This window comes from Oryctolagus cuniculus, chromosome 1 (assembly GCF_964237555.1).
Source record: "Oryctolagus cuniculus chromosome 1, mOryCun1.1, whole genome shotgun sequence".
Taxonomy (NCBI): Eukaryota; Metazoa; Chordata; class Mammalia; order Lagomorpha; family Leporidae; genus Oryctolagus; species Oryctolagus cuniculus.
The window spans coordinates 18649048-18673997 of NC_091432.1; the positions used below are offsets into that span (position 1 = coordinate 18649048).

Below are 24950 nucleotides of genomic sequence, written 5' to 3' on the forward strand. Positions count from 1 at the left end.
AAGAGACAAAACAGAAAGTTCAAAACTAAGAGCGACAGTGCCATGCTCCCTCAGGCGGCAGTGCCTGGCACCAGGGTCCCCTTCCCTCTGCAGCCTCTCGCAGTGGCTGCCAGCAGCTTAGGCTGGGACAGGCCTGCGGCCACCCGAGACTTCTGTCCAGACCCTGCCGGAGGAGACGACACTGCCCCCAGACAGCTGGGCTAGACCTCTGGAGCCCGTGGTTCTGAAAGGCCCCGCCTGGTCACCGCTCTGTCCAGGGCCCTGGGGACTGGCAGATGTGAGCCGGGAGAGGAGCGTTGTCTCCAGCCTGTGCCTCACCTTGCCCAAATGCCCGGGAACTCACGCCTATCACCAGCCCCAAAGTTCCCTTTGTTCCCAGCCCCTACCCAGAGTGTCCCATGAGACTGCAAGTGAACTTCCCTGAGTGGCAGGAGAAGCCCAGGCCTGCCTGTGTGAGGGAGAGCGTCAGAGGGCTCGGCAGCAGACACATCGAGCAGGAGAGACAGGCGGGGACAGCACCCGGGGAGCGGCAGGCAGATACACACATGTCCACAGCCCAGAATGCAAGACCGAGTCACCCCTGCCCCAGCCATGCAGGGGTTCTGCTTGGCCAGAGGAGGGAGCAGGGCGCCCAGGCTCAGCCATCATCATCATGGTCCCTTGAGATTGGGAGCAGAGGGGTGTGGCATCCCCCTGGGAGCCAGAAAAAAAGTGGGGTGAGTTGGCCACGCCTTCTCCTGACCCTGAGAGTAGAATTCGGGGAACTTGGGGTTAGCACGTCATAACCTTGTCAAAGGCCGAGCGAGCTGGAAGATTCTCCCAAACATCTCTCGGGCAGAAGAGAGAAGGGAGCGCAGGAGGGAGAGAGGACTGGGCTCCGGGAGCCGGTGCGAGAGTGGAGGGAAGTCGGGAAGGAAGAGGGTGGGGAGAGAGGAGACGACGAGGTGGCCATGTGAGCAGCTGGTGTGGTGAAAGGGAGCCCGCCCACCCACGGCAGGGCCCAAGGCAGGGCCTGGGGAGAGGCAGCACGAGCCGAGCCGCGGTCACTTTACCTGCTGGAGAACGAAGGTTTTCATAGCAGCGATGAGGGGCACAAAAGAATGAAGCACAAACACAGCAGGAACTCAAAGCCCCAGGGTGAGACCCCTCTACACCACTCCTTAGCACTGACAGGGACGGCCGGCTCCCGGCTCCCCGCTCCAACTGCGCTTCTGCCCCTGAGGCCCACCGGGCTTCCCTGCCCCTCGAGCACGCTGCCTGCGATGCCCCACGCCCCTCCTCTAGCACAGAGGCCAGGTGGAGAGCAGAGCTGGGCTGCTGGAGAGATGGCAGCAGGCAACGCGGACACAGCAGAGCTTGGGCATCGCCAGCCTGCTCCAGCCCAGGTCTTGCTGACGCCCGGCCCGTCTGGCCAGGCCAGGGAAGGTGGCGCTACTTCCCTGAGCCTCTTCGGGGCGTCTCACACTGGCTCTTCTGCAGCCACTGCCGGCCCTCGCCCTCTCCTTCCCTGCTCATCTGGGGCTCCCCTTCCTCCCTGTCACTCCTGCTCTCCTGACCGCTCTGCGGAGGCGCTTCTTCTCCCTGCCCCTCGTGCCTCCTCTGGAGCGCCGAGGTTTGAGTGACTGCCATGGGAGTCCAGACCTAAGAGCAAAATAGTGTAATTACCAAATTCCTCCAGGACAAAGACGCCTCGAACTGTATTGCACTTTTTAATGTGATTCAGCTCTATGAAAACCTGCAAGAGAGGGAGGGAGGGTGGGGTGAGGCCCGGAGGCTCCGCCCCTGCCTGCCCCACAGAGCCCACTCTCCCGGCTACACAGCCCCGCTCCCACACAGAAAACCTGCTTCCCAAAGGGAGGACAGAACTCACACACACACACAACTCAAAAGCGCTAAGAAGCAAAGACAGCAGAAAGGGCGTGTACCTTCCGCTCCTGGCCGGAGGAGAAAGCATGGGAGAGAAATGAAGGCGTTAGTTTTAACGGTCAAGCCCAACCCAAAGGCCCCTCTGCCGGCCTGGGCTGCCCGCCCGTGCCCTCTGCCCGGGCAGTGCTCATAGGACACAGTGCCCCGGTTTCCCCTCAGCCCGTCAAGTCTCGACCCTTCCATGCATCCTCCTCCGGCGCAGAGGGGCTGGCACGGGCGCAAAGCTCCCCGGGGCTGTTCTTGGGCTGGGAGGTGTTGGAGTCTCCCTCGAAACAGGATCCGGATCTCCCAGCAGTATGTGCCGATCACACTAACAGCTGCCACTCGCCTCCTGGGAGCTCTATAATCCTTACGCCTCAGCGGTACAGTCTACAGCTCTACCCCTAGCTGAGTGATGAGGACTGTGCAGGTCAGCGAGTGTATCTGTCCGTGAATAATGCGACTGGGCTTCGAATCCAAGCCCATCCTGGCTCCAGCTCTGTCTTTGGCCCATCTGTGGCTCCACGCCGTATCAACTCCGCAGGAGGGGGTCTGGCGCGTTCCCCCACACCAACTGACTGCTGTGTGGCAGCCGCAGACAGCAGGCCACCGTCTCATTACCAGACTGGGAAGTCAGCACTTACTCCCCCCAAGAAAGCTCTCTAGCTGGGGCCCACGCCCTCAACTACTGAGTGGCACCCCTTTACTTCTCGCTGTCTGACAACATGGTGCCCCAAGGGCAGAACAAGGAATTCGGCAGGGCCCCTGTGTCATTTAACAAGATCTCATCCTCAGAAAGGGAGGCCACAGCACTAAAACGTGGCCAGAGACCCACGCCCCAAGAAGTGCCGGCACCTTTGTGGCCTAGAAAAGCACTTAGGCAAAACTCTTCGGGCTCACCCCAAGGTCTCTAGGGGTTTGCTGCCCTCCTAAGCCCCAGACTGAAACAGTGAGGGGCTGCCGGGAAGCGAGGGCAGCTGTTTCTTGTTACACCACGCTGCCCAGCCAGAATTCTCAAGGGAGAACTCCCACGGCAAGCCAAGGAAGCCAGCCCCAGAGTCCCACGTCACCCCCTGCTGAGGATCGGCTGCCTGTGCTCAGGGACTGTGGTGCGGGCCCGGGGCCTCACGGAGAGGAACTGGCATGTCAGGCCAGGGAATGGGAAGGAAGGCACTTGTGTGAAGTCAGAGCTGGGAACGGACCTGGGATGACGCGCTGGCCTCAGAAAGGAATTAGCTTAAGCAATGTCCACTGAGAGAAAAAGTAACACTGTATTAAAAGACCAAGAGAAAAACAAAGTCAGCTCCTATGGTGGCGTCACCACAAGGGAAGGATGATCCTGAAGTGCTCCCCCACCGGAAGAAGGGGCACAGGGCCTGTGGAGCGGGGGACAGAGCGGGGACACAACGGAAGGGAGAGAACAGGAAGAATCAGCGGGAGAAGGAAGTGGCAAATAAACACACGCTTCAGAGAGGACAGAGACGAGTCGCTCGCACGCACACACGCACGCACGCACGCACGCGCTCCTCGCACACCAGAACTACTGGAGGAGCTCAGCCAGTTCGACTCTCAAAGCACAACCACCAAGCAAAGCACACCCTGGGAAGAAAGGGAGGCAGCGGTGCTGCGCAGAAGGGCCGCGTGAGACGCTCCCACTCACACTGTGCCAGTGCAGCGGCCGGGTAGCCTGGCCCCAGCCTCACTGTCCCTCTCAGCCTCCCGCCACAGGCTCCTGGGGGTCACCAATGTCACTGTGCCCCCCCCCCCCCGCTCTCTCTTGGGTCCGGCTGCTCCAGTTCTCCCAGCGGCCCTCTCTCATGCTCACTGGGAAGGCACTGGGGACCTGGACAGCGATCCCTACTTCAGATGGAACAGCAGGGCCAGGCAGCCTTGTGCTGCCACCTCCACCTACCTGGTTGTGCATGAACTTGAGATTGATCCCTTCCAGAGTGACCTGCAGCAAGCCACCCTCACCAGTTTTCATGTCCTGCACAGGGAACTCGCCACCTAGTTCAGGCCCTGTGGTGAGGGAGGGAGTATGAGTGGGCAGCCCCAGCCCCGACCTCCTCGCCAGGCCTGACACTCAGGACCGGGGAAAGCACCCTCTCGCCTCTCACCCGGCTTGATGCTCTGCTGTCGGGCGGCAGCACGCTCCATGCTGTCCTTCACGCAGTAGTACAGCTCGCGGCACTGCGGCACAGGGGAGACAGCCGCTGTCACACAAGCCTTGCAGGGCTCCCGCCCTCTGCCAGCTGAGGAATGCCGGGCCAGGGCCAGGTCTCAGAGACACCCTCGGGTGTCCCACACAACAGATGGGGGACAAAGGGTGGCTCCAGATGTGGATTCTGGAACTTTAACTTCTCAGCGGGATACTCGTTGTTGGCCTTCAATGGCTACCCCACCCCCAACACAAACAGGGATCCTGGGTACCTTCTTAGTGTAGAACTTGTTGAGCTGGGTCTCAGAGCCATTTCGCCGCCACAAGCACAACACCTTGGTCTTAGGACAGTAGGTCATGTTGATGAGCTTCTCGTACCACCAGCGCTCATAGACGGTCCCGATGTTGCTACGCAGCACCACGCAGTCATCACACACCTGGGCAAGTGCACAGAGCAGTTCAGTGGCGCTGGTCTCTGGAGAGCCTCGCCCATCCCTGGCCACACTCCACTGCTTCCCACAGGGCAGGAGTCAGGCAACCACACCGCCAGGTTTTCTGCCCTATACTCATAGCCTCCCTCTGTGGAGACACAAACACAGAATGACTGGCCATCCTGTCTGCTAGCGTTGTTGAAAGAAATGAAGGCATTGGATGGAGCCTGTGTACACAGAGCCTTACTCCTCCAGTCTGTTCTCTCTGCCACATCTCCCACGTCCTACAGATTTCAAGTGTTCACAGGGTATCACATGCTTCCCCCACACAGCCTTAGGAGTCAGCCCCTTTCTGCTTCAGAAAGACAAAGGCAGGGGATGATGGCAGACTGAACCAACGCATTTTCTAATCCTAATTCTTCCCTGTTTTATTTTATTTTACTTTACGATTTATCTATTTATTTGAAAGTCAGAGTTACAGAGAGGGAGAGACAGAGAGATGGAGATCTTCCATGTGCTGGTGCACCCAGATGGCCACAGTGGCTGGGGCTGGGCCAGGCAGAAGCCAGGAGCCAGAAGCTTCTTCAGGTTTCTCACATGGGCAGCAGGGGCCCAAGCATTTGGGCCATCCTCCATTGCTCTTTCTAGGCCACTAGCAGGGAGCTGGATTGGAAGTGGAGCGGCCGGGACTTGAATCGGCGCCCATTTGGGACGCTGGCATTGCAGGCGGTGGCTTCACCCACTGAGCCACAACACCAGCTCTCTATTCCTATTCCTACAAAAGTATTTTCATAAATTAATAACATAAGTGACACATGAACAATGCTTACTGCACAAAAACTATTCAAAACAGGATGCAGGCGTGTGGCCTGGTGGTGGTCTCGACATCCTCTACTGGAGTGCCTGGGTTCAAGTTCTGGGCTCTGTTTCTGATCCAGTTTCGTGCTAGTGCACACAGTGGGAGTCAGACTGCCTGCGTTACACTTCGCGTTCAGCCATTACTTGGCTGTGTGCCATGAACAAGTTACTCTGTGTCTAGATTCCCTCATGTGTAAGATGGAGCTAACTTTGTGGGGTAGTTGTGAAGACACAATGAGTTAATGCACAAAAAAACCCGTAGGAAGCACAGATGGTTAGCAGCTGTAACAAAACATCGTGACAGAAGAAATACAAGAGTGACTATTATTACCATGTTAATATTCTTAATTCTTTCTCCACAGGGGGCCTCTCATGCGGAGCAGCTTCTCATACTCACCCTGTCCACATCCGAACTCCACTTCTCTTTCTGGACAGATCTTTCTTTGACATCCCCTACCTACCTGATGTCTGCCACTCACACGGCTTCCCTTTGCCCTCAACCACATCCTCACTGAGTCCTCAGGTACCCCCGGGCCACTTTCTTTGCCTACTCCACCTCTTACTTCTCCTTCAATTCTAAGCTCAAAGGTCACTTCTTCCGAGGAGCTGTCCATGACTCCCAGGCCCCTGGTCTGTATTTCCCTAACTCCCGGCCCCGACGATGTCCATCACATTTTAAGACACTCTTTGATTATCTGAATTCCCCGATGGCTTATCCACTCTGAAAGAGCAACAGAAACCATGTCAGTCTGATTCACTGCTATAATCCCCACAACCCAAGAGTGGGCCAAGCATATAGTACGGCTCCATAAGTATCAGGTGAATGAATAAGGAATGCATACGACTATGAGGTTGATGACATCTGGCTGGAGTTCAGCAAAGCAGCAGCAGTAAGATTAGGAAGCTCGGGTCCTAGCCCAGCCTGACTCTGTGGATCCCGTCATGTGGAAAGTGGACAATACCACCCCACCTTCCACAAGCCTTTAAGAACATCATGTAAAGGTGGGGTGCATATTTAAGGCCCCATGATTTCTGGGCCAGAGAAATGATGGTAATAATGTGGCTTTCCTGTGCTGCTGGTCAAATTACACACTGATACAGTCTTTTGGCTGGCAATGAGGCAGAATGTATCCAAATTTTAAATGTATATAAGCTTTATCTGGAAACTCCATGTCCAGGAATATGTCCTACAGAATCCAGTGGGAGGCACTAAGTAAATAGGATAATACCTAATGACTATGCAAAAACTTTAAAACATGGAAAGATGTCCATGATACATTAAGTTTTTTTAAAAAAAAGTTATAGGGGTCGGCACTGTGGCCTAGCAGGTAAAGCTGCCACCTGCAGTGCTGGCATTCCACATGGGCACTGGACCAAGTCGCAGCTGCTCCACTTCTGGTCCAGCTCTCTGATGTGGCCTGGGAAAGCAGAAGAAGATGGCCCAAGTCCTTGGGCCCCTGCACTAACGTGGGAGACCGGGAAGAAGCTCCTGGCTCCTGGCTTTGGATTGGAGCAACTTCAGCCATTGTGGCCAATTGGGGAGTGAACCAGCAGATGGAAGACCTCTCTCTGTGTCTCTGCCTCTCCTTCTGTCTCTGTATAACTCTGACTTTCAAATAAATAAATAAATCTTTAAAAAAAATAAATCCTAAATATAAATATAAATCCTAAAACAAAATTCCATATATACAAAATATATTTACACAAATAGGCTTTGTTGTTATTGTTTTAATCTGAACGGATAAAACCAAACTCTCAACAGTAATTACCTTTGGGGAGTGGAACTGGGATGAAGTGGAGGAAATGTTTACCTTACTTACTTTATACATTTTGAAAAATTTACAACATATATTGTTTTACTTTAATACCATTAGTTGAACTCTTAACACAGAATTATTCTTAGGTGTTTAAATCCAATTGAAAATTGATCCCTGTTAAAAATAAGAGTAAGAATAAAAGAGGGAGGAGATATACAATTCGGCACACATCCCCTCGGACTTACCCCTAAGGGTAAAGCTAAAAACTTGCCATGGGACTCCAAATCCCATTAAGTTGACAGGTACCAATACCATCTTACTAGTTAAAGTGATCAGTTTAAGTTCATAACTGATCATAAAGATAGGATTAAGTGTCAAAGAGATCACATAAATAAGACCAAGTGTCTGGTAATAACAATAGATAGAATTAAAAAGGAGAGAATGATCCGACATGGGAAGCAGGATACACAGCAGACTCATAGAATGACAAATGCCTTAAACAGCACTCTGGCCTCAGAATCAGCCCTTAAGACAGTTGGATCTGGCTAAAAAGCCCATGAGAGTTTTTCAAGCATGGAAAGCCAAGACACTGTGGCAAAAAAATGACCTACATGAAAGATCTCTGTGTGTGAGATCCTGGTGGCAAGAAAGGGCCATCAAAGTAGGAGGTACCTTTCTCTGAAGGGAGGAGAGAACTTCCACTTTGATTATGGCCTTGTCTAAATAATGTTGGAGTTTGTGGACTCAAGAGGCTTCCATAGCCTTGGCAGCTTATGACAAGATCCTCAGGTGATCACTGACATCATAAATAAGAGTGTGAATTGTTAAATCAACAACAGGAGTCATTGCGCACTTGCTCCCCATGTAGGACCTTAATGTGTCCTTATTGTTGTACTATGAGAATTAACAGTAAAACGAGTCCTCAAACAGTACTTTATACTTTGGGTGTCTTAGTGGGGTGCAAATTGTTGAAATCTTTACTTAGTATAGAGTTGATCTTCTGTATATAAAGATAATTAAAAACAAATCTTAAGAATGGGAGGGAAGAAGGAGTAGGAGTGGAATGGTTTGGGGGTGGGAGGAAGGGTATGGGAGAAAGAACTGCTACAATCCGAAAGCTGTACTTATGAAATTTATATTTATTAAATAAAAGCTTTCTATTAAAAAAGAAAAAATTTCAACATATATTATTTTACTTTTATAACTAAAAAAAAATAAATAAAGTAAAAAACATCCATAAAAAGCCTTCTCAAATTGCTAACAGATCAGATCTCAGGCTGAGCTCTGAGAAAGGCGAGATCAGACAGCCTGAGTGGCCACAGATGACGCAGTGGTGGGGGCACTGTTGCACGGTGTGGCAATACTTTAAGAACAGGCGCTGTGAGGGTAAAGGAGCCAATTCCACACTCCAGAGGCTCAGCCCAAGGCTGCATGTACAGTGGCGATGCTGAGTCCTGTGTTTCAAGGGATCTTCTGGAGAGGCTTAGTTTTCAAAAGGAGCCAGAAAGGGCGAGGATCACCTGCCACCTCTATAGGGCACAGGTGTCCTAGTTAGTGATCAGCTCTCAGAAACACCTGGCCAAATCCCAGTCCCTCAAAAAGGTGACCTGCAAATGCCTGCCTTCTCAACTACCCTGGCACATTTGTTTCTGCTTCAGAGTAACCCGAGCCCCCAGGCTGTGGTTGCTGAACCACTTGGTCAAAAAACCGTGAGTGTGAAAATTAAACTCAGGGGGCCGGCACTGTGGCTTAGTGGGTAAAGCCACCACCTGCAGTGCCAGCATTCCTATCATATGGGTGCTGCTCCACTTCCCATCCAGCTCTCTGCTATGACCTAGGAAAGCAATAGAAGATGGCCAAGTCCTCGGGCCTCTGTACCCTTGTGGGAGACCAGGAAGAAGTTCCTGGCTCCTGATTGGCCCAGCTCTGGCTGTTGTGGCCATTTGGGGATTAATCCAACAGATGGAAGACTTCTTTCTCTGCCTCTGACTCTCCGTAACTTTACCTTTCAAATAAATAAATCTTCAAAAAAAAATAAAATAAAATAAAATAAACTCAATTAAACCAAAGCTGAAGAGATAACCTACAGTGTTATTTAGTATTACTACTTTAAGTAGGAGTTGTCCCTAACCTCTAAAATTACTTGGAAAAGATCTACTTTGGTTAAAACACAGAAATGAGAAAACATGGACAAATGCCTTTATAATCCTGGAGTAAGAAAAGCTTTTTTTCTAAGTAGGACTTAAAATCCAAAAGTCATAAAAGGAATAACTAATTAACTACTTTTACCTGAAAGCAAAAGATTTCTGGGGCACGCGTTTGACACAGCAGCTGACATCATGGGGGGGGGGGGGCACTGAGGCTGCAGAGCAGCAGTTTAGGCTGCAGTCTGCAGTGCTGGCATCTCATATGGTCACTGGTACGAGTCCTGGATGCTCTACTTCTGATCCAGCTCTTGCTAATGTGCCTGGGAAGCAGCTAAGATGGTCCAAGTGCTTGGGCCCCTGCCACCCACATGGGAAACCCAGAAGCTCTTGGCTCCTGGCTTTGGATCGACACAGTTCCGCCCATTTGGGGAGTGAACAAGCAGATGGAAGACCTCTCTCTCTCTCCCTTCCTCTCTCTCTCTCTCTGTCTCTGTCTCTCCTCTCTCTGTAATTCTGACTTTCAAGTAAATAAATAAATCTTTTTTAAAAAATTAAGCACACACACACACACACACACACACACACAAAGACATCATTTGGGATGCCTCCATCCCATACTGGAGTGCCTAGGTTCCAGTCCTAGCTCTGCTCCTGATTTTACTTTTCTAATGTACACCCTGGAAGGCAGTAGGTCATGGCTTTAGTAGTTAGGTGCCTGTCACCCACATGGGAGATCTGGATTGAGTTCTAGGCTCCCAGCTTTGGCCTGGTTCAGCCCCAGCTGTTACAGGCATTTAAGGAGTTAACTGGCAGATAGGAGATCTCTGACTCTCTACCTTTCAAAATACATTTAAACAAATTACATAAAAAAAGAAAAAAATTTCTGCATAGCAAAAAATATCACAGGCAAAATCAGAAGACAAATGAGAAAGTTTACAGTGGCCACATCTGGCTGTTTCCATGTGAACCCACTGACTATCAGGAGAGAAACGACCATACAAGACAACTGGAAGAACACAGCACCACCTGTGAAGTATTGTTGCCAAAACACTGATTAGACCTCTAGACTGAGCTATTCGTTTATAAGAAATACAAGTGAGAAGCATGTTAGTGACACCTAGGAGGTTCAATTCACAAAGAACCTAGAATGTGAGGTACTCCACAGGTAAGTGATCCAATTTGTTCAACAGAGTAACTGGCAAAGGGGGAATGGCGTACGTTAAGGGATACTAAGGAGCCTTACTGACCAAAGTTACAAATGTACTGTCCCTGTGACCTAGCAATCCCTCATCAGGGGTTTCTCACAGACACCTGTACAAAAACTAGCAACAGCAAAATACTGGAAAGCACCCAAGGATCCATATGTGCTGACTGGCACAGTCAGAGCAGGGAATGCAGGTGGTCCTACAGAGAGCTTTCTGTTGTACTGAAACAGAACATCACCAGGATGAGTTTAATGAAAAAAACAACATACGGGTCAGTAGATACAATGTGCCACCTTTTATAAGAAAAGAGAAAATGAAGACTTTATATTCATATATTTGTATTTTATTGTTTGCATAAAAATCCGCTGGAAGATAAAAAGGAAACCAATACAACTGGCTACTGATGCCAGCATTTGGCCTAGCAGTTAGGCTGCGGTTGGGACATTTACAACCCATCCCAGAGTGCCTGGGTTCAAGTCCTAGTTCTGCTCCAGATTCTAACTTCCTGCTAATATACATCCTAGGAGGCAGCCAAAGTCAAATAACTGGACTCCTGCCCTCCACATGGGAGACCTGGAGTCAGCCCAGCCCAGTTCCAGCCTTTGCTGGCCACTGGGGAGTGAATCAGTAGATGGAAGCTTTCTGTCTCATAAATAAATGAATAAATACACACATACATAGATATATACATACATACATAAACAGAAGAAACCAAAAACTGGTTATCTATAGGACTATGAAGCAGTGAGTGGGAAATTGATGGAAGGAGACGAGAACGAGCACAAGCCCTCCTGACATATACTATCTTATACTGTTCCAATTTACAGCTAACATGACATTATCACCTAGCCAATAGAGAGGTTAAAAATGGAAGAATAAAAGAATCAGAACATTGATTTGATTACTTGTGAAATACCTGACAATTTAACGATAGATGGATCAAAAAGATAAATGAGACAAATGGGAAAACTATTCTGGCACCACTTTTTAGTTCTCTGTGATTCACAAATATTCCTCTGAGCCCCTAACCAGTACCTACCTCCATGAAAAAGATGTCTCCATTTGTGTCTGTCCCTGCGTGTACCACAAACGTCTGCTTCTTCATGTGCCGGCTGCCACTGGACCGGATAGAGAGATCACGTCCATTCTGAGGAAGGAGAGACTTTTCAGGACACTCCCACATCCCTCTCACAGAGGGCTCTGGGCCAAGACTCCCTCACTGAGCAGCTTTTCCAGCACAGTCTCCTCTGCTGACCACCGACCACCAGGGAAGTATTCTCACAATTTTTCATCTCAGGATGCCTACAGCTCTTAAAAATTACTGAAGATCCCAAAGAACTTTCGTTCATATGAGTTATATTTATAGATAGCATATCAAAAATTAAAACCGAGAAATTTTTAAATAATTATTAATTTATTAACAATAACTATAATTCATTAATAAAAACACATGGCATGCTAATCTACATATCATTTGTAAAACAATCTTGTTTTTTAGGGGCTGGCATGGTGGCATAGTAGGTAAAGCCACCGCCTGCAGTGCTGGCATCCCTATGGGCACTGGTTCGAGTCCTGGCTGCTCCACTTCTTTTTTTAAGATTTATTTATTTGAAAGTCAGAGTTACAGAGAGAGGAGAGGCAGAGAGAGAGAGAGAGAGAGAGGTCTTCCATCTGATGGTTCACTCCCCAATTGGCCACAATGGACAGAACAGAGCCGATCTGAAGCCAGGAGCTTCTTCCATGTCTCCCACGCAGGTGCAGGGTCCCAAGGACTTGGACCATCTTCTACTGCTTTCCCAGGCCATAGCAGAGAGCTGATCGGAAGTGAAGCAGCCGGGTCTCAAACTGGGGCCCATATGGGATGCTGGCACTTCAGGCCATGGCTTTAACCTGCTACACCACAGTGCTGGCCCCTGCTCTACTTCTGATCCAGCTCTCTGCTATGGTCTGAGAAGGCAGTAGAAGATGGCCCAAGTCTTTGGGCCCCTGCACCCACATGGGAGACCCGGAGGAAGCTCCTGGCTCTTGGCTTTGGATTGGCACAGCTCCAGCCATTGCAGCCAACTGGGGAGTGAACCAGCAAATGGAAGACTTCTCTCTCTCTCTGCCTCTCCTTCTCTTTCTCTGTAGCTCTGCATTTCAAATAAATAATCTTTTTTAAAAAAATCTTTTTACCTTTTTCAAATACAGCGAAAGTGAGGTCAAATTTTCTTCATCTGCATCAATCAAAGCACAGATTGGATGGAGAAGCAGAGAGGAGAATATGGGCCATCCTCCGCTGCTCTCTTAGGCTCATTAGCAGGGAGCTAGATCGGAAGCGGAGCAGCTAGGACATGAACCAGTACCTGCATAGGATGTAGCAGTTTAACCTTCTATGCTACAGCACTGGCCCCAGGGAAAAAGATTTTAATGCACATATTCTTCTTTGGCACTGTACAGGACTTAGGAAAAATCAGTGTGCAAAAGTTAGCTGCAATGTGTAATCTGGAAACACAGCACTGAACACTTTACACTATTACATTAAAATCCGTCTATCTGCCTTCCATTTTGAGGGCACCTTTATCCACACTTGAATCTGTAACATCTCACACTGGATGTGGGGTGTCCTGGTTCACTAAATTATGCAGCTCTTCCAAATGTTGGCATGTTTTATTACACAATATAAAAAAATCAGATTCACTAATATTACTACACATCTCCTTAGAAAAGTCTTAAAATGTTGGAAAGCCTCAAGCTCAAAATTCTTCCAAAATTTTTACCTTCACTTAAAAAAATTTGAATTGTATCATTGGCAACACGTGCTATCACTGTTTTCTTTGAAACAACAGGCCCTTTTTATTAATTTTGGAGAAAACGTCCACCAAATGCTCAGCTCTGAACAGCCAGAGTGTGTTAAGCCCTCCTTCTGAGCAAAAACGATGTCCCAGGAACACAGGGCCTAGTTCACCTTGCAACTCAAACTGTTGCAAATTGCTTTTCCTTAAAACCACCACCACACTCGGTTGGCAGCAGAAATGCTTTATGTATACGTCCCAGTCGTCACACAGAATATAAAGATACGTAATCTGTCAGCAAGATGTAACGAAAGTAGTGGTTTTCACTGCTTCACCAAGACACCGGCTCTTTTCAAACTGACACTGTAGGTGAGGACAAAGACGGCTCGCGGTCTGTTTGGGGCCCTGCCCTCGTCTGTTAAGGTGCCAGCAGTCTCACCCACCACTGCTTGTATAGCATCAGTGCAAATGTCAACTGGAGAAAAAGGCACATAACATTTTAGTATTATGATGCCAAACACACTCTACCTTTTAGAGTCTCAGAGGCCCACAAACCACACATTGCAACGGCTATACCAGGCAAGTTTTAGTATACAGAATTCCATTTCCAAAAAGAGGGCTGTAAGCTTCATCTAGAGTCAAAAACCACTACCCCACGTCCCATGCTGGGGGCAAACTGGACTATACAGAGACACAGGCAAGAAACAACCCATGGGGAAGCCTCCGTATCACACTGGAAGGCCCAGCCAGGGAAAGGGGAGCCCAGGGGATGGCCAAGCTGTGCTTACCAGGTTCGCCAGCTGATCCAGCACCTCATTGATTTGCTGGCTGTACACAAGCCCAATATGGGACTTCCCCATTAAGCGCCTCACCTTCTTCCGGATGTCATTCTTATTCACCTGGAAAGCCAAAACAGGAATCTTAGTAAGGGGTCTGCTCTTCTCGCACTGAGGAGAAGAGCAGAGAATGTAAAGGTGTCCTCCTGTCTGAGAGAAGTGATATTGTGACAAAACCCGTCACTGCACACGGGAGTGCACTCTCAACCCTGCGCCCTGCCCACGTGCCGGGAAGAACCCTGGCTCTGCCTCTGGTTGGCTCCTGCAGAAAGTTGCTCTTGAAAGGGCTCTGCAAGGAGACACTGCCTCTTTATGCCCAACCAAGACTGAAACATTGGTTCCTAAACCCTTAGGGATCCTCAGAGTATAAATCAGAAACAGTGACTCAGAGTGGTGACCCTGGGACTCAGTTGTAGCCGAAATTCCCTCCACAGGAGGGAATTGTCCTTTCTCAACCAGAGTCAACTAATACTCCTGGAATTCACCAGTGGAATGAACCAAGAGGGTCTGGCCTGGAGAGCGTCCTTCACGTTTGCTCACCTGATCCCTGCACATCTAGGGAGGCAGCAAGAACAGGAGAAACCCAGGGCTCATTCTCAGAATGACTCTCTTCCACCCAGCCTCAAACTTAGGTTTCCCTTTCACAGCATCACTGTTTACTTGGTAATGTACTTCTTCCACGGCTGTGGAAACCAAGCACAACCAAATCAAACTAGAACCTACCACTACATTGGTTTTTTTTTTTTTTTTTAAAGACTTATTTATTTATTTGAAAGTCAAGAGTTACACAGAGACAGAAGGAGAGAGAGAGAGAGAGAGAGAGAGAGAGAGAGAGGTCTTCCATCTGCTGGTTCACTCCCCAATTGGCCTCAACAGCCATAGCTGAGCTGATCTGAAACCAGGAGCCAGGAGCTTCTTCTGGGTCTCCCATGTGGTGCAGGGGCCCAAGGGCTTGGGCCATTTTCTCCTGCTTTCCCAGGCCATAGCAGAGAGCTGGATCAGAAGTGGAGCAGCCGGGTCTCAAACTGGCACCCAAATGGGATGCCGGCACAGCAGGCAGCAGCTTAACCTGCTACGCCACAGCACCGGCCCCACCACTACAGTGTTAATGGGCAGCTCTTTTTCTAGCAATGGAAAATTCACTATGATAAAGGACTAGTGCTGAGAAATGAATTCTGAGCATCCTTCGTAAGGTTTTAGAAACAACTACCATAAACAAATTAATTCTATCTGTGAGGAGCTTTACTGGCATCGTAAACTACTTAGCAGGAGTCCAAGTACATTCAAAGTAAACAAAGAGAATGGACTCATTGGTTAAGGACACAACTCAGCCTGGCAGCTTCAATACAGGGGTCACATGTGAGCTGGGGGAGAGGCTCTGGGCCTTCAATCAGGCACAGAGCCCTGGGAAGCTGCTCTGACAGCTTCCTAACTCACCCCAGAATTTAAGTGACAGCAACAAGCCTTGCCTGTCCAGCATCAGTAGTGCAGGATGTAAGCAAAGCTGTCAGTACCTTCATCAGCAGCATGTAGGAGATGAGGTTGTGCAACAGTGTGGCCAGCAAGCGATCTTCATCATCCTCCAGGCGCTTCCGGTCATGTTCTCCCAGGGACAGGTACCTAAGTAGAAGACCAGCGTCAGCTGGGAGACCGCAGAACTAACGGAGAGAAGGCTAAGTTTTCATATTCCCAAGGGTTTCCTAAGCCCCATACCTGTCGATCATTTCCTGGGGACCCTGGTCCATACCCATCCCTTCTCTCTCCAACATCACGGCATCTAAGAATGCATCTTCCCAGAACTGCATTTGGTCCCATAAAGTAGAACGCTCTTTGCCTACACAGAATAAAGGTTTCTTAAGAGACTTACTTAGCATTTAAAGAATACAACTGTCAAACAAAGAGTAAACACCAGAATGGAGTCGTTACACATTCCAGGACCAGACAGACACAAACCTCTCCACCCCGGTTCTAACATTCCAGCCCCACATGCCTCCAAGTGAGGCCCAGTCCCTCCCAAGGAGGAGGGATGAACACAGCACACAAAGAAAGGTGGTTACTTATAGAAAAGGTCTCCATAGCAGCGTCCTCTAACTGGTCCCACATTGATCCTTTGTCTCTTCCTGCCAATTTGTGATCAGGAAGGACCATGGTAGCAGGAAAGGAAAGAAAGGCAGACAGACAGAGGCTGTTGATTAATACTAATACCACAGTCTCAACTCGTTTTCCCCCTGCTTGGTCCAGACCCAGGAAATCACTTGCTTCAGATTCCAAGACACATCTAGCATCAGTACTGCCATCAGCAGAAAAGCCAGTTACTTGGCAGTGCTGCTCTCTCCCCTGACTGAGCCCAGCTTTCTCAGTGGAAGGGGCCTTCCCAGTCTGCTTCTTACCTAGGAGTCCCTCATAAAGATACACTCGCTGGCTGACATCTTCAGAACAGCGAACTGGGCTGCCCACCAGCTTCTCCTTCACCCCCGGCTTCAAGCTATGGGCTTTGCCCTGGAGAGAAGAGGTGATCAGTCAGCTGTCAGGAACAGGAGCAAAGTCAACCAAACCTTAGTGAGAGGCTCACACATATATACCCCATACACCCTTGCTTCTGCTAATTTGCTTGCTTCTAGGATTCAACCAAATCTCAATCTGTTAATCCTGTGCAGCACCGGCATCCCACATGGGTATGGGTTTGAGTCCCAGCTGCTCCACTTTTAATCCAGCTGCCTGCTAATGCACCTGGGAAAGACTTCCCAAGTACTTAGGCTCCCACCATACACATGGGAGACACAGAGGGAGTTCCAAGCTCCTGGCTTCAGTCTGGCCCAGCTCCAGCTGTTGCAGACATTTGGGGAGTGGACCATCAAATGGAAGATTGATTTTTCTCTCTGTGTCTTTCAAGTAACATAAATCTTAAAGCAAAAAAATCAGGCTAATTCTCTGGTATCAGCATGACACTAGAAAGGATACAGGGTTGAAGTCAGTTTGACCAAGGTTCAGATCCTTGCTTTTTTTTTTCTTTTTTTGACAGGCAGAGTGGACAGTGAGAGAGAGAGAGAGACAGAGAGAAAGGTCTTCCTTTGCCATTGGTTCACCCTCCAATGGCCGCCGCGGCTGGCGCGCTGCAGCTGGCGCACAGCGCTGATCCAATGGCAGGAGCCAGGTACTTATCCTGGTCTCCCATGGGGTGCAGGGCCCAAGCACTTGGGCCATCCTCCACTGCACTCCCTGGCCACAGCAGAGAGCTGGCCTGGAAGAGGGACAACCAGGACAGAATCCGGCGCCCCGCCTGGACTAGAACCCGGTGTGCTGGCGCCGCTAGGCGGAGGATTGGCCTAGTGAGCCGCGGCGCCAGCCAGATCCTTGCCTCTTATTAGCCGTGTGACCTTAGGAACAAATCTTAGCTTCTCTGAGCTTCCTTTTCCTAATCTGTAAAATGAAGGTTATAGTATTTATCTCCTAAGACTACTGCAATAATTAAATTTGAAATGCATATACATAAAGCACTTAACAGTATCTGGAGTTGGCTTGGTAATGGGTGTATGTTAATTTCCTCTTTCCTACCATCTCTTATTGCCCTTGAGAAATATCACTGTCTGCCACTTCTGTAATAATAAACTTTCTACTCATCAAAAAAGGATTTTCAACTAGGTAAGAGGTAGGTAAAATCATGCCATTTCAATAATACACTGAACAGAACAAACAGCTGATCATAGGTGGTTAGGCAATACCTAATTAGTGTTAACGAAGTAGCAGTCTCCCAGTTCACAGCCTAGTACTTTGTCCAATGGACCTCACTGATTTTATATATAAAAACATATATATATTTTTCTTGTTAAGACAGCTGTTTTGAGTTAAGAAATTTAGGTAACTGCTCCTAGCAACTCAATCATACCAGGAATCCTTGTCCATCAGCAGAAAGCAAGCAAGAATTTGTCCCAGGAAGATAACAGGCGAGATGGCACACAGCTGAATAGCTCCATTGATCAACAATTCTGGCTCATTATCCAGAATGACAGGACCGTAGAAGGATTTTAAACACATGAACAACTGCTTAAAGTCAGAGAGAGGGGCCAGCACTGTGGCGCAGTAGGTTAATCCTCTGCCTGCAGCACCGGCATCCCATATGGGCACCGGTTCTAGTTCTAGATGCTCCTCTTCCAATCCAGCTCTCTGCTATGGCCTGGGAAAGCAGCAGAAGATGGCCCAAGTGCTTGGGCCCCTGCACTTGTGTGGAGACCAGGAAGAAGCTCCTGGCTTCAGATTGGTGCAGTTCTGTCCATTGCAGCCATTTGAGGAATGAACCAGCAGAAGGAAAACCTTTTTCTCTGTCTCCCCCTCTCAGTGTCTGTAACTCTACCTCTCAAATAAATTAATTAATTAAAAATAAATAAATATGTCTTCCCTTCTTTTAAAAAAAAATAAAGTCAGAGGGAGAGGCGAGGCCATCAGAGCAGCCTGATGGCACCCAATCCTGTTCCCAGCCTTCAGTCTGGGAGGCCACTGGCTCTATTAGGAACACACCGAGCTCTGGAATGGGAACCATAATTGATTTCACCTACATTGCATCTTCTATTCTCCCTACAAAGACAAGGACTCTTAAGAACTCTTACACAGAACAGCTGTCCTCATCTCTGTTTAATAAAGTGTAACGTGGCAATGGATTGTGTCCAGCAGTGTCTTAGGAGGCACACATGCACTGCAAAGTGGTGTGTCTCAGGCAAGGACTAAACAACATTTGTTTCATTCCAGCTGATCAAAAGCTTATGGTGTGACCTAGGACAAATCTGTTTTTTTTTTTTTTCTAAGATTTATTTATTTATGTGAAAGGCAGAGTTGGGGCCAGCGCTGTGGCACAGTGGGTTAAAGCCCCGGCCTGAAGCGCCTGCATCCCAGATGGGTGCCGGTTCTAGTCCTGGCTGCTCCCCTTCTGATCTAGCTCTCTGCTATGGCCTGGGAAAGCAGTGGAAGATGGCCCAAGTGTTTGGGCCCCTGCACCTGCATGGGAGACCCTACAGAGGCTCTTGGCTCTGGATCGGCTCAGCTCCAGCTGTTGCAGCCACTTGGGGAGTGAACCAGCAGATGGAAGACCTCTCTTTCTGTGTTGCTACCTCTCTCTCTAACTCTTTCAAACAAATAAAAATAAATTAAAAAAAAAAAAAAAAAAAAAAGAAAGAGAGAAAGGCAGAGTTACAGGAAGCAGAGAGAGATCTTCAGTCCACTGGTTCACTCCCCAAATGGCCAGAACTGGGCTGATTCAAACAAAACCAGGATCCAGGAGCTTCATCTGGGTCTCCCACGTGGGTGTAGGGACCCAAGCATAGGAGTCATCTTCTGCTGATTTCCCATGCATGTTAGCAGGGAGCGGGATTGGACGTGGAGCAGCTGGGACTCAAACCGGCACCCATACAGGATGCCAGCACCGCAGGTGGACACTTTACCTGTTATGCCACAGCACAGCCCAAGTCTATTTTTTTCTAAAGTTTCATTCCCCTCACCTCTCAGAAGGTACTATTCATAATAACATACTGTATGCTGGATTGCAAACTTCTCGAGAGTGGAAATCATGCCTTATTCACCAGTTTCTTCAGTACAGAATCCGGCACTTTTAGTAACTCTATAGATATTTATCAGTGAATGAAAATTTCAAACAACTGTTAGAAATACACTGAAATGAAATATTATTTTGAGGCTCTATACAAATAGAGCAGTAACCAAAATAAAACTAGACTAGCTAGGCCGGCGCCGTGGCTCAATAGGCTAATCCTCCACCTTGCGGCGCCGGCACACCGGGTTCTAGTCCCGGTCGGGGCGCTGGATTCTGTCCCGGTTGCCCCTCTTCCAGGCCAGCTCTCTGCTGTGGCCCAGGAGTGCAGTGGAGGATGGCCCAGGTGCTTGGGCCCTGCACCCCATGGGAGACCAGGAGAAGCACCTGGATCCTGGCTCCTGCCATCGGATCAGCGCGGTGCGCCGGCTGCAGCGGCGGCCATTGGAGGGTGAACCAACGGCAAAGGAAGACCTTTCTCTCTCTGTCTCTCTCTCTCACTGTCCACTCTGCCTGTCAAAAAAAAAAAAAAAAAAAAAAACTAGACTAGCTGAGCCCAGCGTTATGGCATAGTGGGCAAAGACACCACCTGCGACACCAGCATCCCCTATGGGCAGCAATTTGAGTCCTGGCTGCTCCACTTCTGATCCAACTCCCTACTAATGTGCCTTGGGAAGCAGCAGAAGACGCCCAAAGCTCTTGAGTCCCTGAACCCATGTGGGAGACCCAGAAGAAGCTCCTGGTTCCTGGCTTCAGACTGGCTCAGCTCGGGCCTGTTGTGGGAATTTGGGGAGTGAACCAGCGGATAGAAGACCTCTCTCTCTCCTCTCTATTTCTTTCTCCCTCTCTCTTTGGAACTGTGCCTTTCAAATAAATAAATCTTAAAAAAAAAAAAAAAAAGAGTCCTTCTAAGGACAGTAACACTATATTAAAAAACAACAACAGCTGGAGTAGCCTATAGACATAAGTGGACTGACACAAAATGAGAGCTGTAATTGTTCTGACACTGCTACAAAGGTATCTCTGTCCGTTTTAAACACAGCTGTATTACCACACAGCATTCACAGCCCTTACCCAACTGGGCAGGTACCTAACTCATTAATGATTCCAGACAGGGTTCTAAAATACCCAGTTCACCAAGTCGAGTGACTCTTAAGAAACATTTTCCTGAAAGCCAAATATGTGGGGATTAGCTGTTCCTTGCTTCATCTTTCCCTTCTTATTATCTTAATGTTTGGGGGTGACCCTGTGCCTGGCCAGGAGACTGCCTGCCGAGCCCATGCAGCAGGTTAAGAGGGCATGGCACACACCATGCCTCCCAGGACGGACCTTATGACCTGACTGCTGGCAGGCGGCAGGAGCCCCACTCCCAATTCCTGCTGAAAGGCCCTGTAATTGCCAATTAGGTAAACAGCTCCCGGGTATGGCCCAGATCCATCAGGACCACCTGGAAGGCTAAGTAGGCCAGGCTATGTGAGCTTTGAGCTGACTGGAGAAGCATAGTGGAGCCAATATCAGCTTTCTCCTATAGAATTAGTGCTGCCCTGAATTAGCCCCTTCTGCCTGCCCCTTAGAAGCTTATGCTTGCTTGTTAATAAGCGGACATGTTCACTGAAACGGTCTCTGGTGCTCCTATCGAAGAACACCATTGCCCCACCACCCCGACAGGGCGGGCCTTGCAGGACGAGCCCGCAAATGTTTCATCTTTTCTTTTTTAACCCACTTCCTTCCCCTGTTAAAAAAAAAAAGTCTTCTTTTGTTAAAAAAAAAAAAAAAAAAAAAAAAAAAAAGCTTACAAAGATGGCGCTTGTGGCGGAGTTGGTCTCGATCTCACTATCAGACAAAGTGCCCCGCGAGCTTGCCAAGTGGCTGCTGCCCTCGCCACCTGGTCCATCCCCTGCATTGCTGCTCAGGTCACTGTCCGCTCCAAGGGTCTCCCCAGAACTATTGCTCACCTGGAAAGGAAAGAAGGCAGTGAGGGGTGCTCCCCAGGGAAGCGCCCCGAAATGCCCAGCTGTTAGAGCTCTCCGCTACCACTTCAAAGGTGTGCCAGACAGCTTCTCAAAGTACCTTCTTTTTAAAAGATGAGGAGAAGCCCTGGGTGAAATCCCGCGTACACACACCTATGACAACAGGTGCACATTTCCACCATGAGAACCATGCTGACCTGAGACTGAGAACAGCCTCCAGAGAGAAAGGAGCCCCCTTTTGCAAAGGGGAAATCCACCCGCACCCGCCAAGAAGCTAGTGTGGTGTTCCCCTACCACGGTGCTAACTTCAGAATCCTGACTGGAGCTGCGGATCATAACAGCTGGACTCACACCGACGACTGAGTCTTGATCTGTCCTCTGAAACGAGACACAGGAACACACACGTTCGGGGATGGGTCCCATCTGGGCACAGTCCCTCAAACACTCTACCTTCCTCTTTCTCCCCATCCCACCTTTCAGTTATCGTCCCTATGGAGGCCATGAATAGCTTTTTTTCCCCTAAATGTAAAATAAGTATGACAAACAAAATAGAAAATAATAATATACATTCAAGAAATACATTCTAATTATCAAAAACACATGAAAGAATAAGGAAATAGTATAAAGCCCTAAATCTACCACCCACTTAACTCCTGTTTTTAATATATTCCTTCTCAGACTTCCCCTAATATAGTTAAAAAATAAAACTGGAATCATACTATACTTGTAGCTTGATAAACATTTCCTCATGTCACTAAATCTTTGACTATGCAATCCTTAATGGAGTCCAATATTGGACTCAACATGGATCAATCATATTTATTTAATCATTCCCTTACTATCAGGTATTTACATTGTTTCAAGTTTTTTTTTTTTTTTTTTTTTTTTTAATTTAAAGTAATTTTCTGGGGCCGGTGCTGTGGCGCAGCGGGTTAATGCCCTGGCCTGAAGCGCCGGAATCCCATATGGGAGCTGGTTCTAGTCCCAGCTGCTCCTCTTCTGATCCATCTCTCTGCTGTGGCCTGGGAAAGCAGAGGAAGATGGCCCAAGTCCTTGGGCTCCTGCACCCATGTGGGAGACCCAGAAGAAGCTCCTGGCTGCTGGCTTCGGATCGGTGCAGCTCCAGTCGTTGCGGCCGTCTGGGGAGTGAACCAGCAGATGGAAGACCTCTCTCTCTCTCTGTCTCTGTCTCTGCCTCTCCTCTCTGTGTAACTCTTTCAAATAAATAAATAAATCTTTTTTTTTTTTTAAAGTAATTTTCTGAGGGGCTGGTGCTTTGGTGTAGTAGGTAAAGATGTCACTTGCGGCACTAGCATCCCATATGGGTGCTAGTTCAAGTCCTGGCTGCTCCACTTCCGATCCAGCTCCCTGCTAATGAACATGGGAAAGCAGCAGAAGATAGTCCAAGTGCTTGGGCCTCTGCAACCATGTGGGAGACCTGGAAGAAGCTCCGAGCTCCTGGCTTTGGATCACCCCAGCTCTGGCCACTGTGGTCATTTGGGGGAGTGAACCAGCAGATGGAAGTTCTTGCTCTCTGTCTCTCTAACTCTGCCTTCAAATAAATAAATAAATCTTTTTTTAAAAGCAGTTTTCTGAGACAGCAGACTTGATCCTCACAATTCTCAACAAGACTGTCACAAACCTGGGAACCAGATGTCAGGCTCACACCGCTGTCTGCGCTGATCTGGGACTTTTTCTCCTCTGTCTCACCAAGGTCAAAGACAGGTTTGATTACTTCTGGCCCTGAGTAGGGGAAGACTTCTGTTACTTGGTATGCAGAAGCAAGGGCAGGCTGGCAAAGGGAGTGGGACAGCAGCACGGCCTGGCCCCAGGCCTGCTCAGCACATCCCAGTCACCTTTCCAGGGACTGCCCCCACTCCATGGGATCCACTGGAAGAAGATGTCCCCAGATGCCTTAAGAACCAAGTCGGACAAATTAGACCTGGTCTCAAGGAGTTCTCAGCCATCTTCTTAACATGAGAACCTTCTGAGCAACTTGCCCGAAACAGAAAACCCCATCCCCACAAAGGTCTAAACCACATTCCACGGCACTCAGAGTCAGAGTGTAACTGGAGCAAGAGACCACTCGAGGATCCCTGGGTCACTCACTGCTTCCCAAGCATCTAAAGGGGCCAGGAAAAGGTTAGGCCCAGCGAGATAAAGAAACACCTGCTGTTTTAGTGGGCACTGCCTACCCCCACCCAACATCTACTTTTGAGATAAAAGCCACCCCCAGTGCCACCCACCCACCCATAATGATATGGCAGAAGGACAGAATGACAGAAAGCAAGAAAGCGTGCCTAGGCAAGCCACCAGAGAGTTGGGCAGCTACAGACTCAACACAGAGGGACAGCAACCATCTCTGCCAACTGTGCCCACAGGCCTTCCAACGGGTGAGGGAGGTATCAGCCAATGAGGTCACTGACATGGGCAAACATTCTCCCCACCAACTCTGCAGCAATAGAGAACCAAGTTCTAAGGGGGTCTTACTCCATGGACACCCTGTTTGCAGCCTGACTGCTACGAGTGGAGGGGCAAGAAGCAGCCTACAAGCCACACGCCTAGGACTCACTCACCACCTACCTGCTTTCAGTCCAAATATCCCTCAAGAGCAAATTTGGGGTGGGGCTGACAAAGGGAGCCTGCCCCATCTGGGCCCGGGGAGTTGGCAGGTATGGGAGACTTGGGAACAGGAAGGGGCATTTGTTCCTTACTCTGTTTTTCCAAAGCTTTTTGCTTTTTCACTTCCTGGTGCTTGTTCCACAATTCTACCCCAGATGCAACGCAAGCAGGAGAGAAAGACAGAGAGTCAGAGGCTGGTCAGACAGACGGAATGGATACCCACCCACCCGGGGTTGGTTCAGTCTCAGGCATGGGATCACCCATCAAGAGATCCAAAACATCTTCCTCTGGGGCAGGAGGGGGAAATCAAGAGATCCAGTGCTTTTCCCTAACCTCATGAACTAAAGGCTCCAGACTTCTAACCCCTAGCCCCAACATGGCAGTGAAAACCCTGCAGACTGTCTGAGCCAGAAGGCCGGAGTGAAGCGCCTTCTCCGTGGTATGATGAAACTGATCCCAAAGAGACTGCAGCGCTTGCCCACAGTCATGAAACTAGGATCGTTTTTAAAAAAACTTCCACCACACCAGACACCCCCTGCCAAATGAGCTGGGGAACGGCAACTTTTAGATTCCACGTACGACAGGTGATCGTCAAGCGGCCAAAGCATTCCAGAAGCATGAGCGCCAATGCACTCGATTCACTGTACAGGAGAGAAGCCAACTAACAGGGAGGTTTCAGCATCCCTCCTGGTGCTCCCCCAAAACCAACTCTCCCTCAGAACCAGTGCCTGCCCCAGCAAGAGACCCAATC

The 24950-nt window shown here is 49.1% G+C and overlaps 1 protein-coding gene across 50 annotated transcripts in view; it reads right to left on the bottom strand.

The window, feature by feature from the left end:
• MADD (MAP kinase activating death domain) overlaps positions 1-24950 on the bottom strand; it is a 44377-nt gene that overhangs the window by 1340 nt on the left and 18087 nt on the right. For 4 of the 50 annotated variants that reach the window (XM_051852931.2, XM_051852906.2, XM_051852878.2 and 1 more), the window contains 14 exons: positions 24292-24345; positions 23220-23320; positions 21884-21955; positions 21404-21562; positions 16462-16570; positions 16129-16191; positions 15785-15905; positions 15586-15691; positions 14024-14134; positions 11501-11608; positions 4336-4500; positions 4023-4095; positions 3818-3924; positions 1666-1735 (listed from right to left, as the gene is read on the bottom strand). In XM_051852931.2, coding sequence (XP_051708891.1) covers positions 1666-1735; positions 3818-3924; positions 4023-4095; positions 4336-4500; positions 11501-11608; positions 14024-14134; positions 15586-15691; positions 15785-15905; positions 16129-16191; positions 16462-16570; positions 21404-21562; positions 21884-21955; positions 23220-23320; positions 24292-24345 — 1419 coding nt within the window. Of the gene's footprint in view, positions 1-1665; positions 1736-3817; positions 3925-4022; positions 4096-4335; positions 4501-11500; positions 11609-14023; positions 14135-15585; positions 15692-15784; positions 15906-16128; positions 16192-16461; positions 16571-21403; positions 21563-21871; positions 21956-23219; positions 23321-24291; positions 24346-24950 lie in introns of all 50 variants that reach the window. The other 46 variants (XM_051852958.2, XM_051852922.2, XM_051852894.2 and 43 more) reach the window with 16 other exon arrangements.